Genomic DNA, 15,461 nt, shown 5'->3' on the forward strand with positions numbered 1-15,461 from the left:
CAAAATACGTGACAAAAAAGTTGAGAGATCATTGATTTTCCCAAATAAAGAAAATTATACAAAATTTATATGTCATTATTTGATGCTCTGGGTCGATAACATATTGAGATACATCTTGTCCAAACATTTTGGGTTAAATTGTGCTGAACACAATCATACATTTTAAAAAGCTGTAGTCAAACTGAATGTTGTACTGCAAGTCAGAGCACAAAAAAAATATATTTTTCCTGCAATATTTAATTATTCTGAAAATGTATTATTGATATTTGGTTTCAAACATTTCAGTATATATTGTTACTGGACTGGCTCCACACTCTTATCATACTCCAAGTACATCCACTGTGCACATTCCAGCTTTCCCAGCTATGATCTACAACTCTTGATCACTATATTTTTGGTGCTTTACTTAGCTTACCATCCTTATGAAATGATAATAAGTGAGTTTAAAACTCTAAAGCTCTAAATATTACTAATCAAGCAGAATTAATTTAGAATTAATATAGAATAAATATTTGCTATGTCCAATTTTCCTTTATGGAGTTTTTCAATTGAAGCTGAAAAAGAACTAGCTGCCATCACTATCAGTATGTTTATGTTACTACCACCCAAAATGATCACAACCCTTTATATTGGCCTATTTTTCACAGGGCTAATTATCAAAAACATTTACTCAAACAATAATAGATGCTGATGTTTTGGGGTTTTTTAATTAGAAATTGTTTATAAATTACTGCCTCTTTGTAAGACCCTTTCACTATGACTGTGTTAATCTATTGAAAATCTGTATTTGAAACAGCTTTTTATATTTTGGTGATATATTAGAACTAGGGAGTGTATCTTTAAATCTGCATAATGTTTAAGTCAAAAGTGAGTGCATAATATAACCCAAATAGTCTGAATAATGTATTCAAAGAGAATTTTTAATTGGGTATAATGTCAACTTATTACTATAACAGCAATAATATAATTGAAACACACAAGTTTTATGGTGGTACATGGCCTTCAAGAAAAAAAAATTAAAGACCGTTTCTCGTAATTACAAGATACGCATCTCTTAATTTTACGGTTCTCATAAATTATAAGTGCTCATAATTACAAAGTTACAGTTCTCATAATTTTGAAATCCGGATTTCGTATTTACAAGATTATGATTTAGGGATCTTATAAATATGAGATTGTTTCAGAACCTGCCTTAGAAAAATGATGTTTTCACAGTAGTTCAATGACAAGTTTCCAATACTTGCAAAACTCCATAGTGAAACAGACCTGTCAATAGATACTTCAGTGGACTTAGGAGCCTAAAATGTAAATTTTAAAGGATATATACTGAGCCTCGCTTAAGGCTATTAAGCAATTTGCATCCAACAATTTGAATATCCATATACATGGCAGCACGGAACTTCCTGTTTCCTGTTTAATATGGTCACACAAGTGAATTCTTTGAAAATGAAACACACAAATTAAGTCTTCAAATCGCCTGAATAAAATAGAGAATTAAGGACTACATTAGATTATCCTAAACCATGACACATTGTCGTCTCAGATAGTGCCAAATGAATAATCACTATAACTTTTCTACACATCTTAACCTCCGGATCTTAAGAAACGATTAAACATTAAATGTTCCTTTGTGAGAAGAGAAACAGCAAGTGTTTATTGCAAGAGATACAGAAAGTTGCACTGTGGGCTTCAACTTGGCCTCTTTTTTTGCCTATATTGTTACATTAATATAATAATAATAATTAATAATGGTTAATTTTCGCTTTGTGCTGTTGGAAGTTCAGATAACTCACTGATTTCTTGGTATTATTGAAAGAAAATTAAATAATCATGATTCTTAGCGAAGTTCTGAGATGTAGCCTTCGTATTCTTGCCTCAGAAGAAACGTACAATATATGCTGTAAATTGAAGCTCGCTTTACAGCCTTTTTGTTGAAATTTTGGAAAACTAAGCCCAAATTAAATTATCAATTGACTGTTCTGTTTTACTATAGAGTTGTGGAAGTATTGAAAACTGTCACTTAATTTCTGTGATACGGCAGGTTCTGAAACATTCTCATATTTAACTCATTTAATTATGAGAGCCAGATCTTGTAAATACGAGAAATATAACTTGTAAATACGAGATCCGTAGTTCTGTTTTGATCTTGTAATTACGAGATAAGGTCCCTAATTTATTTATTTATTTTTAGCAACGTGCCGCCGTAAAGATTAAATGTAAGAACATAAAATTTTATAAAACATGTAATAGGTATTAGCTTTTCTTTCCTAACTACTGAACATTACTCTTACAATTAAAAAAATTTACTGACTTAATTGTATAAAACAATTTATATAAAACAAATTAATAGATCGTGGATATGTGGATTCTGTGCAATAGTTTATGACTTGTTGTCTCGACCCATAATTGCTCTCTTTGTATTTCTCTCTGGTCTTAGCAGGATTATGTAACACTTAGGGCCAAACAGCGCCATCAAGAGGCCAAAACTAGAGGCCAGGATGGCAAATACCTCCACTGCATCTGCATATTTGCCTGGGGAACTTACATAAGCAGGGACAAAAGCCACCCACACAGCGCAGAATATCAGCATGCTGAAAGTGATGAGTTTGGCCTCATTGAAACTGTCTGGAAGATTCCTTGCCAGAAATGCTAATAGAAAACTGAGGACAGCCAGTAAGCCAATGTAGCCAAGTAGCACAGAAAAACCTATGGTGGACCCAACTACACACTCATACACTATCTTGTCATTGTAGTACTGGGTGTTTTTATGAGGTGCTGGTGAGGCAGAGACAATCCAGGCAGTGCAGATTGCAGCTTGAACACAAGTCAAAACCAGAACTGTTCCTCTTTGCTGCACAGCACCAAACCACTTCAAACTGGCCTCACCTCCTGGCGTGGAGGCTTTGAACACAACCAGAACCACCATGGTTTTCACCAAGATACATGAGATACAAAGCACAAAGCTGATGCCAAATGCTGCATGTCTTAACTGGCAGGTCCATGGTCTGGGATGACCAATAAACAACAATGAACACAGAAAACATAGTTTAAGTGACAGCAGTAGCTGGAAACTGAGTTCTGAATTGTTAGCACGTACAACAGGTGTTTGGCGGTAATGGATGAAGATCCCCAGGACAACAGCACAAATAAAAGTGCCCATTAATGAGGTGGTTGTCAAGCAGATGCCCAGTGGTTCATTGTAGGAAAGAAACTCTATATTCTTAGGAACACAGTTGTCACGCTGGGGACTGGACCAGAAATCCTCTGGGCAGCTGGTGCACTCCATGGAGTCTGTAAAAAACAGGGAAAGTGTTGAGCTACTTCAGCCCAGTAAACCTGCATAATCACCAGATTGTTTCATACTAACATAATCCCTAATTGCTGTTAGTTTATTTAGCAGGTTGCAAGAATCTTAATATTTTACAGATGCATTCAGTATAAACAGGTGACAATTTCCTCCAAATGTTCTGCTCTTGCAGCCAAATATCAATTTGTAATGACTAAATAATTATTATACTTATATTTATAAGTAGACATTTACAGCATTTCGTTTAGGTCAGAAAAAATGTGGCCAAATTTAGATTTTCATATTGGATATATTAATATTGTTATGGATTGTGTCTTTATATAATGGTCCAAAAAAGGAATGATTAACACAAACCAGTTTTATTGCTGACCATTCCTTCAGAACAAGGAATGCAGTCAAAGCAACACACAGGTTTTCCTTTCTTTGTAGCCATGCGGGTACCTGGAGGACAGCTCTCACTGCACACTGACCGGGGAGGCTGTAATAAGAAAATTAATATCTAATAATCTACAGTGCCCATCAAACTGCATTTAAATGGGCCAATATACAGGAGTCTGAAAAATCATAAGTTACCTCTCTCGATTCGAAATTCCAGAAGATTTTCTCTTCATTCAGAGTGAGTTGTTCACTTTTGAAGGGCAACTTTTTCACTTCACCCACATTCTGAACTTCAGTTCTTCCATCAGGGAGCCACAGCCAGTTCATGATGTCATATATTGGCAAAGCATCACCATTCTCATCAAATAACACTTGATCACCAAATGGTGTAGTAAAGTTCACTTTTCCCAGGTAATACACAAGCTATGAAAAGTAGAATAAAGATTATAGGAAACCAAAAGGGACGACTTGAAAAAAGATTTCTAAAGAGCATGGTAAACACAGTGGTACCTATTAGTATTTTGTTATTAAACTACAAAATAATGCATCCATTACTCTTCTGTACTTATGGCATGAACAATTATTTTATTTTGCTGTTAAGCATTTAACAAAAATCCCAATGCTTTTTGCCTTTTCCTATACATTTAATGCTCCACAAGAAATTCTAAAACATTGGATTAGGTTCTATGAACAAGTACAGTGTAAACATATATCACACCTGCCACAGCTCAAATCTCTGCAAACTCCCACAGCTGTGCTCACTGAAAGGCCCCGTCCCTGGTTCACAGTGCAGCATGTCATCGAGGGCATACGCCAGAGCATAAACAGCCTTGTAAACATTGTACTCGGGCCGAAGGTTTGAAATGTCCAAGAATTCAGTCTCCACATTCTCTAGATGTTCTTGTCCTGTGCATAGTGCTCCCCCAGCTTCCACCCAACCTGCTGGAGGTGGAGCAAATCTGCACTGAAATGTGTCTTCCCAAAACTGATTTACCTAAAATGTATTGAAAATAAGATGGTAACACAACAAGAGTAAATTATTCTTCTAAGTACAAAAACAAATTGCAAGGATGAACTCACCAAGCTGTTTTCGTGGCTGTTGTTGTGCTGCAGGTCAGGACGTGTTTGTAACAGAAAGTCTCTGAGCCCAGGAATTTCCCCACGACGGATGGCAATGCCCAGTGTCCCACCCAGGTACGGCATGAGCTGGGGGGTCTGAAGCACAGCAGCCGATGTCCAAGCTTCACTGGCAATCCACTGCAGTCCTGTCACATTCTGCCTCACCACCTGTGCATTACATTATAATAACTGATACTGTCACGCCACAAAAGTAGATTATTTTTAGTCTAAACAGTCAATATCTTGTTTAACTTATTGTTTTAGTGAAATGGTGAGGAATATTATGCAAATCATCTTAACTGGAGTTCAATATTTAACTGAGTAACTGATCTTACTCTTAAAAAATGCTAGCAGCACTTGTGACAAATACAATATACAATACAGTATATAATTATAAGTTACAGGATGAACTTCTCATTAAACCTCTTCCATGAGGTTAATCATGTGACTCTCATGCGCAAACACAATGACCACGCGAGCTGTGGATTTCTTCATCATATCCACAATCCTCTTTACTTCTGCTGGATTTTCACCCCACGGCAAAATTTCCAAATAGGCCAGACAACCTCCACCAGACTGACTCAGGTCAGATTGGAAGGAGCGGGCAGCAAAGAGTCCATAATCATCATCACTAATGAGCAGACCTGCCCAGGTCCAGCCAAAGTGTTTAAGTATCTGAATCACAGCACGAACCTAAGTGAACAGAGAGTGGAGCGATTTGTGCGCAAGTCTACAATATTCACTGCAAAACCTGTTATACTAGTTCCACATCCTTTGCACTGTGTTTAACATTTTTATATTATTATTATTTTATTTTGTTTTATTTTTGCAGTTTTACCTGAAATGTATCACTTGGGATTGTTCTAAAGAAAGATGGAAACTTTTGACGATCACTTAGGCAGGAACATGTGGCAAAATAACTCACCTGTGAAAAACAGAAACATTCACAGCCCTTCTGGGTCTTTCAAAATTTTAAGTGTGGCTGCTATTTACAAGTGAAAATCTCACAATGAAAGACTTACCATAGGTACTTTGTACAAACCTAAGACCGAGGAGATGGCAATACAACGTGTAGAGGAAGAATCACCCACAATCCCTATGACTGGAGGGGTTCCTACACAAGTCTCATCTAATACAACCTGCTCCTCTTGACCACTGACTAATGACAAAGCTGCACGAAACCCAACTCCCAGTTGGAGGCAGTTATCATACAGACTGTATCCCAGAGTCACATTAGGCAGCAGCTTGGAGTTTCTGTTGATCTCATCAATAGCAAAGGCCATGGTTTTGGCTTTCCTAAATCCTAGAACATCAAAACTAAAACAAAATAATACTTACTACAACTCAACATCACCTTAGCATGTACAACCATGACACAAAATACAGCTTTTGATTACGACAATACCTAAACAAAATAACAACCAAAATAAACTTGAATCAAAGAACAAAATCAAGGACCATGGAAAAAAGCAATATACGTTATATGTTATAAGTAGGATTTGAAATTTGATAATACATGATTATCAGTAAGACAAATTTTCTTTCACACACTCACCCATGGCAGGTCAGCTGTGGTGGCTCAGAAGTGAAAGACAAGACAGGATCTGTGGAAAAGAAGTGAATTTGAAACAGCCCACCAAAAATCACATCTCCGGTTTTGTGCATCCCATTAAGATGGAACTGTCCCTGTAACCGGCAGGATGAGGAATAAAGAGGAGAGGACACAACAGAGGAGAAGTAGCAAAAGAATAACATGAGCAAGAGCAGGTTCGTGTTTAAAAATGCCCACATGACCTTTTTCCAGTTTACCCGTCTTCAAAGCATAGTTTAATCCAATTTATTGCTAAATCTCCACCTTATATTGATTTGCAGTATCGTTGAAACTTGCACACCCCTCCCGGCCAGAGAAAATGTAGGGGCAGGGCCTAATATGACTGAATATGGCTGAATTCATTTTTGCACCATCTAACATACTTGCAGATGCAAATATCCCATTTCAACCATGCATGTCTGCATACATTACAGTTAGGGTACATTAATTAGGTAATTCAGTCATTATTTTTAAGTAACAGCCAAGCAGTAGTAAACTAATGCAATTACCAGTTAATTATGTTGGCCATATTAAGTAAGGTATTAACTCATACATCAATTTATTGATTCTGTTTAGTTTTGGTTCTGTTAGCATTATTTAATACAATTATAGACATTAAATGAAATGGAATATATTTCTGTTAAAACATGGCCACAATGGCCACAGTCAATGTGACATCCAGGACTATCCAAACCAAAAACCATGGATGACTAAGGAAGTACAGGATCTGCTCAAGGCAATTCAGCCTTCAGATCAGGGGACAGAGTCCAGTACAACCAGACAAGGGGTATCAAGGCTGGAAAGGCAGAGTACAAGAGATAAATGGAGGCTCAAAACAATTTATTCTGGCAGCATACAGTATACACACAATCAACTGTAACGGAGCTACATCTGAGAATGCTGGCACTGACCCCTTACTGGCAGAGGAATAAACCTTCCCTTTGCCCATTTGGGGTGGAAAAGCTCCAAATTGCCACACAAGTCCTCCTAACATTCAACCCCCGAGCCCTAACTCTCCAGGAACACCAGGTAAGACACCTCCTTGAGAAGGTCAACCTGAAGAAAACAGTCAGCCTGGATGGAGTAATAGGTAGTAAAAGTCTGTGCCAAGCAGTTGGCAGGTGTCCTCACCAGAATTTTTAACCTCTCCTTGACACAAGCAACAACCCCTCCCTGCCTCAAGTAAGCAACAATAGTCCCAGTTTGAAAAAAAATGCCATAAACAAGCTAAATTACTACAGACCCATTACATTAATACCAGTTGTCAAGTGCTTTGAAAGACTTTTGGCTCAGCTCATCAAAGACCTCCTCCCACCCATATTCAACCCCCACCAGTTTGTATCTTTGTTGACAGCAGTTCTGCCTTTAACACAAATATTCATCAAAGGCCACAAATAGACAAACTGCTTTGGCCTTCCATTCCGCCACATGTACTCGGTTCAAAGACTTGGACCCCACTGATCCTCCATATGCACACTCACACTGGTACCCAGGGATGTGTATTGTGTTATCTCCAGTACATGCTGTGCACTTAAGACTGTACACCCACTCACTCAGAATGGTGTGGCAGGAACACTTAAAGTTAAATACATCTAAAACCAAGATGGTGATACATCAAGAGAACTGAACCACTTCCTCTCCTCATCAATGGCGGCTGAGAGGGTCCAGACCTTCAAGTCAGTATCAGGACTCACATCTCAGAGGACGTTTCCTGGTCAGTGAATATGGGCAATTGCACCAAAAAAACATCTGGAGCTGAAGCTGCTGGTGTCCTTCTACGGCACCACCATCAAGACGGTGTTGGTGTACCGCATCAATGTGTGCTACACCAGCTGCTCTGCTACTGCCTGGAAAGCGCTGCAGAGGGTCGTTGGGTTGGCAGAGAAAATCACAGGCTGCCAACTGCCCTCCTTCCAGGACATTTCCTGAGTTGGGAGAATCCTTAAAGACAATTATCATTCTGCCAATCACCTATTCTCTCTACTGCCCTCTAGGAAACAATACAGTAGTACAAGGAGATTCAAAAACAATTTCTTCCCGTGGGCCATCAGATGTAAAAAAATATAAATCACAAATCTTGTATTAGTAAATATCCCTACTTAAACATAATGTCCATTTAATAGTGTATACTGTAATAATTACTTAATAATAATTAACTGCATGTTTTAGAAGCTTTTTATGTCCCTTGCTGCAAACATGTGTTCCTTATAGGCAAAGACATTAGGCAAATAAACAGGCATAACCATTGTTAATGCATATTTTTCACTTTATTAACCGTTTGTGTAAACATGCTTTAACATACCAATAACCATAATGATACATTTGACAATGATCACATAACATTAACCATGATAAAACATTTATTATTGCTCTTTATGACTTTATTACAAAGCTAAAAACATGTATTCATCATATAAAATAATAATAATAAATAACAATAATACATAAGTGTTGACAAAGTGTTATTTAACCAACATAAATAACCATGTGCTAATGCCCTTTATTACCTTTGTTAGATTCAAATAAGCACAGAGGTGAAAAACATTACAGAAAGATTTTAAAATAGAAATCAACTCATAATAATAATAATAATAATAATAATAATAATAATAATAATAATAATAATAATGTCAACATCACTAAGAATTTTAAATTAGGAAGTGAGGTAGCACAACAGACTTCTCTATCATTCTTTTCAAAGACTGCTGAAAGTGATGAAAATAAATTTCTAAAACATGTAGCATAAAGACTTTTTGAATGACTTGACTTTAAAAGGGAACCGTTTACCAGTAGTAAAGAACAAAACTGGATGTCTGATCAGAGACAAATACGTGGGAAGAACCTTTGGACTGAAATGAAAGTGAGTGAATCCACCTACTCTGCTAAAATATTGGCTTGACCAAAACTCCTAAAAAAAAGTAATGCAGCATGGAATATGTGGGTAAGCATACTTTAGTTAATGGTAGACCTTTATTTTTGCTGCTTAGCTGTGTCCATGATTAACTTGTATTCCTCACAGTCCACATCACCCTTCTGTGAAAATATTTGGAGTGATTTGGGCCATTATGTGCATTTTCGCCCTTTGACTTTTTTTCTGAATTCTTTTCTGTATAAATATGTTTTAGATGTTTTGTGCATGTCCAAATAGGCAGCTTCCACAGTAGTTCTTTTATGATGTCAGCTATAAGTGCTTGTTCATGTAAATATCCAGCCTGTAAGAGGAAGTGTTTAACTATGTAAAGAGTTTTACTGGAAAGATCTGTGTGGATGGCTGCCATGGTCAGAAAAGAACTGGCAGTGAACCACTTACGACTTGGCTTTGATGTCCCACTACAAACCAGTTGAAACATCTTTAGCTCAAAGCGAACTAACGTTAAAGAAGAAACACAAAATCCAACTCCTAGTTGGAGGCAGCTATCATACAGACTGCATCTCACATTATGCAGCCACTTGTAGTTTCTGTCGAGCTCATTAAAATCAAAGGAAACGGACTGGGCTTGCCCAAAACCTAGAACATCAAAACTAACACAAAATATCACTAATTGCAAGAAAAAGTATAAAATAAATCACTAATCATGGAAATGTGTACAAATTTGTTGGTAGCTTTGGTATTAAAAAAAAAACTTTCATTCTGAAATAACTTGACCTTAAAATAGGCACTTAGCATCCATCAATGTTCATTTAGTATTCAATAAACATTAACTGTATATTAACTCAATATTAACTGAATAAATAACACAATAAAACAACTAAAAAGGACCTGGACAAACATGAAAGGACCCCTAACCAAATATGTTGGTTTGGAAGCAACAACTGCAAATAACGTGACTTATGTACAATAGTAGAGACAGACTCAGCTCCTCACATAGATCTTCCATAGGATGCAGGTCCACTCCTCAAAGAAGGCCATTTCAGAATATTCAAAAGGTTTGTTTTTAACCAATTTGGAGGCTTTTGGCAGTGTAGCTTTAGCCATTGTCTTGTTGGAGGACCCATGACCTGTAACTACGACAGAGCTTTTTGATGCTGCTATTTGTCCAGCATTTCTGGACAAGTTGGGACTATTTGTCGCTCTGTGTCAATGCATCCATAGGCAGACACAACATAGCAGTGCAAAACATGACCGACACTCGTCCATATTTCACAGTGTTCTTAAGTTTTTCATTTAGTCTCCTGGTAGCATCCTGACTCGTCAGTATTACATTAGTAATATTAGCAAATTCCAGTTGTTGTTCTTGTTTTTTTTGTTTTTTTTTAACTCAAGAAGGGAGTCAATTTGGGTCATTTTCCAATTAGCTCATTGTCACTCAATAGCAAGAGATGGTGTGGTCAGATACTGATTTACCCTTATCAAGGATTTGAGTTTGTATCTCATTTGAAGTTAACCCTTGTTAATTGTCTACCATTCGCAATATCCCTGGATATGGATATAACAACAAAGTGAGGATTTATTAGCATTGTATGTATGTTCTGCTATGATCTTTTATAACAGGTAAAAACTATATCTGTAGTAATAGTATAACAAAGACTTAAGAAAGACTTTCTACAACAACAAAATACAACAAATTACTATATGTAAAAAAACAGTGAAGGTAGCATGTTTTTCTTTGTGTTGGATTTTCTTAAGTTGGTCTTTTATGCTGTTGTACTCTACTGAGCAGCTTTCTGACTTTAGCCAGAAGAAGCTCTCTAAACTTGTCACCCATGAAAAAGTAAAAGGCGGGGTTAATAACACTGTGCATGAATGCCAGTGGTCGAGTTGTTATGTACATGATCTCTATGTATTTAATTTTACAGGGTTGCATCGCTACCCAGGATTCCTGGGATACTATTCGGACATTTCTCATCACATGGTAGGGGGTATACAGTACCAGAAACATGGCTGCAGTTGTTGCAACAACCCTGAGAGGCCGCTTGTATGATGTTGTTCTGTGCTGTATAGACCTTTCCTGAGTTTTGAGCAGATGAGAAATTGTATAATAGAAACCACAAAGTGCAAGCAGAGGGAGAATGTAACCAGTCAATGTTAGGCCTGAGCTGTAGCCTAATAAATTGAAATTTCCCTTTAGGCTGGCGAAATCCTTGCAGCGACTCCAGTTATTATTCTGCAGGTCCTGCACCATTAGCGCTATCATTGGAGCCACTTCCACATTGACTGCTAACCAGCTCAGTCCTGTCAAAATCAGGGCTGTTTTCAGCCTCAGCAGGTAGTGATTCCGTGTTGGATACTTTATGAGCAGGAAGCGGTCCATGCTAAGCCAAACCATGAAGAGTATTGAAGAGTAAAGATTGACATGTAGGACATAGCGGTTGAGAACACAAAAAAAGGGCATTGTTTCTGATTGGTTATTTGCATATAGGTAAGAGAGACGGGGCAGTGTGCAGAGGAAAATAAGGTCAGAGACTGACAGGTTGAAGAGGTAAATATTGTAGCTATGCCACTCCGGCAAACAAAATATATAACCAAGTACAACCAAAAGGTTGCCAGGGAAACCAATGCAGAATTCGATGGCATAGGATGGTGACAGATAGTACTTCTCCGGCGCAACATTCAACTCTGTACAATTTGGCTCCTAGAGAGAAGAGAGGACGAGACAGCACAAAATGAAAAAACAGATAAGGCAAAGATGAGAAGGAAGTAAATGGTAGAGGAATTAAGAAAGAAAGAAACGCGTGAGTACTGATGGGAACAAAGTAAAAGCTTAAAATCTGAAGTATTTAAAAAAAATGCAACGTGAGGAGCACAGCAACTGTTGTGAAAGGAGATGGATGTTACATGATACCCAGCAACAGGCGGCTCAGCTATATCCACAAAGACTGAAGCTATTGTTGGTAATTTAGTAAGGTGATCTAGAAAGGAATCGTCATTATGGTCTTTTTATCATGAACTTTTTTAAGTATGCTCTTAGCTTATTTGATGACAGTTATTGTAGCCATAGCCACATGAGTACAAATCCTATACATCAGGCAAATGTAACTGCATTTTTGCTGAACAAATCTTTTAAATCCGAACTGGGAAAAATAACAACATTTGCTGATTTGTGTAGTGCCCTTTTAAAGACACTGTTCAGCAACAATTCCATAAAAATGGATATTAGGTTCCTGACCAAAGACATTTAGCATAATGTGAGTATGTGATGGTGTAAAACTTACCATGGTGTCGTTGTTCTAGTAGTTGCTCTTAGCGCTAATAGAAAGTACAACAATGAGTGGGTGCAGCAACAACCTCACCACTGGAAACAGTGCACACTGCACAACAGACAATATTTCCACACAGCAATAAAACCAACTGTGGCATCATAAAAGAGTGCGCAATAGTTTTAGACAGAGTTTTAACAGAATAGGCTGTTAAAATATAGTTAAATAATAAATAAAGTCATCCAGTTACTAAAATTTGTTTTATAAGGCCTCTTCCAATTCTATTTCTATTTTACATTTTATTTTAAGTAACCAATGGCATCTTTCTCTACTGACTTCAGCTGCTTAGCACAGTTTACTGTACAACCCTACAACATTTCTTGCGTGACTATAGATACTACAGAAGCCCTGCTACAGTTTAAACTATGTACATACAGCACAGTTAACAGTGAAAATATTTTTACCCCTTTCCTAATTTTATTCTGAAGTCATACACACAGTCCCCTTAGCTGAAGAATACAGCTGCTATCAAGCAAAAAAACAAAAACAAAAAATTAATAACAGCAAAGAAAAAAAAAGGAGGTAGAGTAATTACCTGGAAACACAGCTGTCAGTTCATGTGGAATAACAACTGTATAGATGGACATAATGACAGCTCCCCGGAAATGAGGCTACAATAAACAAGTGCAGTACGGTGCAGTAAGGCCCTAAACCCTGCCCCCACCATGTTAACAAATGGGACACTAGCCAAACTAATAAAATTGAACATCAAGTAAACTTGTCCAAAAAGTGGTTTAAGCCATTTAGGTAGATGTTGTTGTACTGACATCTAAAGTTAAGTGTTAATTATTTTCACAAGTTATTTGTTAATATAGAGGTGGGGTGTGCCTCTGCATGATTAACAGGTAATGTTGGAAGCACCAGACGACCAGAGTGAACAAAGCAGCACTTGAAAGGGGAACTAATTCATTTTCATTTTCATTTGCTTATTCATAACAAACCAACCATATAAAGCAGTGGACTGTTGCCAGAAGGGTCTGCTTCTTCGTACTACATGTGGTAAAGATAAAGGCATGGTTATTTGTAAAGTACAGTACATAGAGCCAAAGTGCTTTGGATTTTAAAAAATATAAAAACATCAAACAATAAAAAAAGCAATGAAGTGACAAAACATTATACAGTGGCTATAAGTAGTAATCAGGCTGCACTTTTTGATTCGCATTTTTTTTTATTTGGCATGTGTTTTCCTTTGGATTCCCTTCCTGCCATAACCCTCTGCATATATCTAGACTTAGGACTAGCACAAATAGACACTGGCTTGTTCCCCCTTGCAGTTGCACTTTTACTTAACTATTTATTCATTCACATCACTGAAATATAGTCGATTTCATTTGTTTTTGACAGACGTTTACAACACATCTCAGTAATAACAGGGTAATAGTTGGGTAATATTTTAGAAGTAACAAAGTATTATCTATAGCAGTTAATTATACTTTTTTAAAAAGGTAATGTAATGATAATAATAATAATAATAATAATAATAATAATAATAATAATAATAATAATAATAATGCAGTAAAATGTAAAATGATTATGTTAATATAAAAATAAGATTTATATTATGTAATTATTAAATTAATAACCACATATCAGCTTGGAAAAGCAAAACATATATTTAATGTAGGGAATAGGAGGCCATAGAAACATGGGAACTAATCGCCCAGAGTTAGAGTAATTACCTGGAAACAATTGCCGTTGTTCCTGTGTAATAACCACAAAAGACACTGCAAAATGCAAACGCCTTGATTCTATTTGGTAATACTTCGTATGGTAACGTACTGGTAAAGATGGACAACATGACATCAACATGATCATCAGAAGTAAAGCCACCTTAAGCCACAGTTGCACACGGTGTAAAAAATCTGTATTTAGTTGGGCACAAAGGTTTGTATCCTCTTATTTGAAATGTCTAAAAGAGTAAAATAAATATTTTTTCCCCCTCAATACATTGTTATTACATATTATTCATCAGGATACTTAAATGCACTACAAATGTTTTTTCACGGGCAGCATGGTGGGTAAGTGTTTAGCGCTGTGGTTAATACGAAGCTATTGTTGTTGCTGTTACTACTGATCAGTAATGTAAAGTGCTACTAAGTTTATTTAGGTTGTTATATAATTATTTATAAATAGCTGATTTAAGGAAAAAAACTACATGTACAGCTTACATCACTGAGCATATGCTGATATATTTCACATTAATATTTTTTTTTTTCCTAACTGGGACTAATAAATATTTGGACTTACATTTTTTTTTTTATATTATGAACGTCTGTTTAATGTAAACCATTGTTGCACAACATTTATTTATATTACGCTTTTCTACCTATTGGCACTCAAAGTGCTTTACACTGCTTCTCATTCACACTCACAATCACACACACACACACTCACACACTGATGGGGGAGCTGCTGTGCAGCTGGACAACATTAACCGGGAGCAACTAAGTTGGGGTTCAGTGTCTTACTCAAGGACACTTCGACATGTGACCGAAGGAGCCAGGGATTGAACCAATGACTGTGAGATTGGTGGACAACTGTTCTACCTTCCTGCGCAACCGTCACCTTGGTGGCCTTGTACTTAGAGAGGCAAGCCAGTACCAGTCTTAGTTCAATCCCTGAACTGCCAGGATAAAATCTGGGTGGGACAAGTGAAAAAGCAACACCCATCCTTCCCTAATCAAAGCCACTGTGGTGCCCTTGACCAAGGCCTTAAACCCTAACTGCTCAAGTGGAGCTACTCAGTGGCCACATGTCAGGCTGTGGTTGTACTGGGCAGCTTAGAGGCCTTGACCAATCATTGTAGTTAGTATTTTAGAAAAACATAGATCTATAGACTATAATTTTGTTTCTTTATTTACTTTGCCA

At 37.0% G+C, this 15,461-nt stretch overlaps 2 protein-coding genes across 2 annotated transcripts; both read right to left on the reverse strand.

Annotated features, from left to right (window-relative positions):
- Positions 1 to 1,006: 1,006 nt before the first annotated feature.
- LOC137129533 (extracellular calcium-sensing receptor-like) lies at positions 1,007 to 6,469 on the reverse strand. The gene is made up of 9 exons (XM_067508800.1): positions 6,360 to 6,469; positions 5,827 to 6,121; positions 5,643 to 5,729; positions 5,228 to 5,497; positions 4,766 to 4,972; positions 4,404 to 4,679; positions 3,881 to 4,108; positions 3,662 to 3,785; positions 1,007 to 3,291 (listed from the first exon to the last, which is right to left on the reverse strand). Exons 1-9 carry the CDS (start codon positions 6,467 to 6,469, stop codon positions 2,381 to 2,383), a joined length of 2,508 nt encoding a protein of 835 aa, XP_067364901.1. The 3' UTR covers positions 1,007 to 2,380.
- Positions 6,470 to 8,896: 2,427 nt separating this feature from the next.
- Positions 8,897 to 13,188, reverse strand: LOC137129534 (succinate receptor 1-like). Its single transcript, XM_067508801.1, has 3 exons — positions 13,129 to 13,188; positions 12,549 to 12,582; positions 8,897 to 11,968 (listed from the first exon to the last, which is right to left on the reverse strand). Exons 2-3 carry the CDS (start codon positions 12,549 to 12,551, stop codon positions 11,018 to 11,020), a joined length of 954 nt encoding a protein of 317 aa, XP_067364902.1. The 5' UTR covers positions 12,552 to 12,582; positions 13,129 to 13,188; the 3' UTR covers positions 8,897 to 11,017.
- Positions 13,189 to 15,461: the final 2,273 nt, after the last annotated feature.

Source organism: Channa argus, chromosome 6 (genome assembly GCF_033026475.1).
Source record: "Channa argus isolate prfri chromosome 6, Channa argus male v1.0, whole genome shotgun sequence".
Classification (NCBI taxonomy): domain Eukaryota; kingdom Metazoa; phylum Chordata; class Actinopteri; order Anabantiformes; family Channidae; genus Channa; species Channa argus.

Bases quoted from the DNA above. Each gene is read 5' to 3' on its own strand.
- LOC137129533 (XM_067508800.1), bottom strand. From the start codon at position 6,469: ATGCACAAAACCGGAGATGTGATTTTTGGTGGGCTGTTTCAAATTCAC. The intron at 5,730-5,826 runs GTAAGTCTTTCA...TGTTTTTCACAG, and splicing joins GTTTGTACAAAGTACCTATG to GTGAGTTATTTTGCCACATG. The intron at 3,292-3,661 runs GTTTGTGTTAAT...TGTTTTTTACAG, and splicing joins AATGGTCAGCAATAAAACTG to ACTCCATGGAGTGCACCAGC.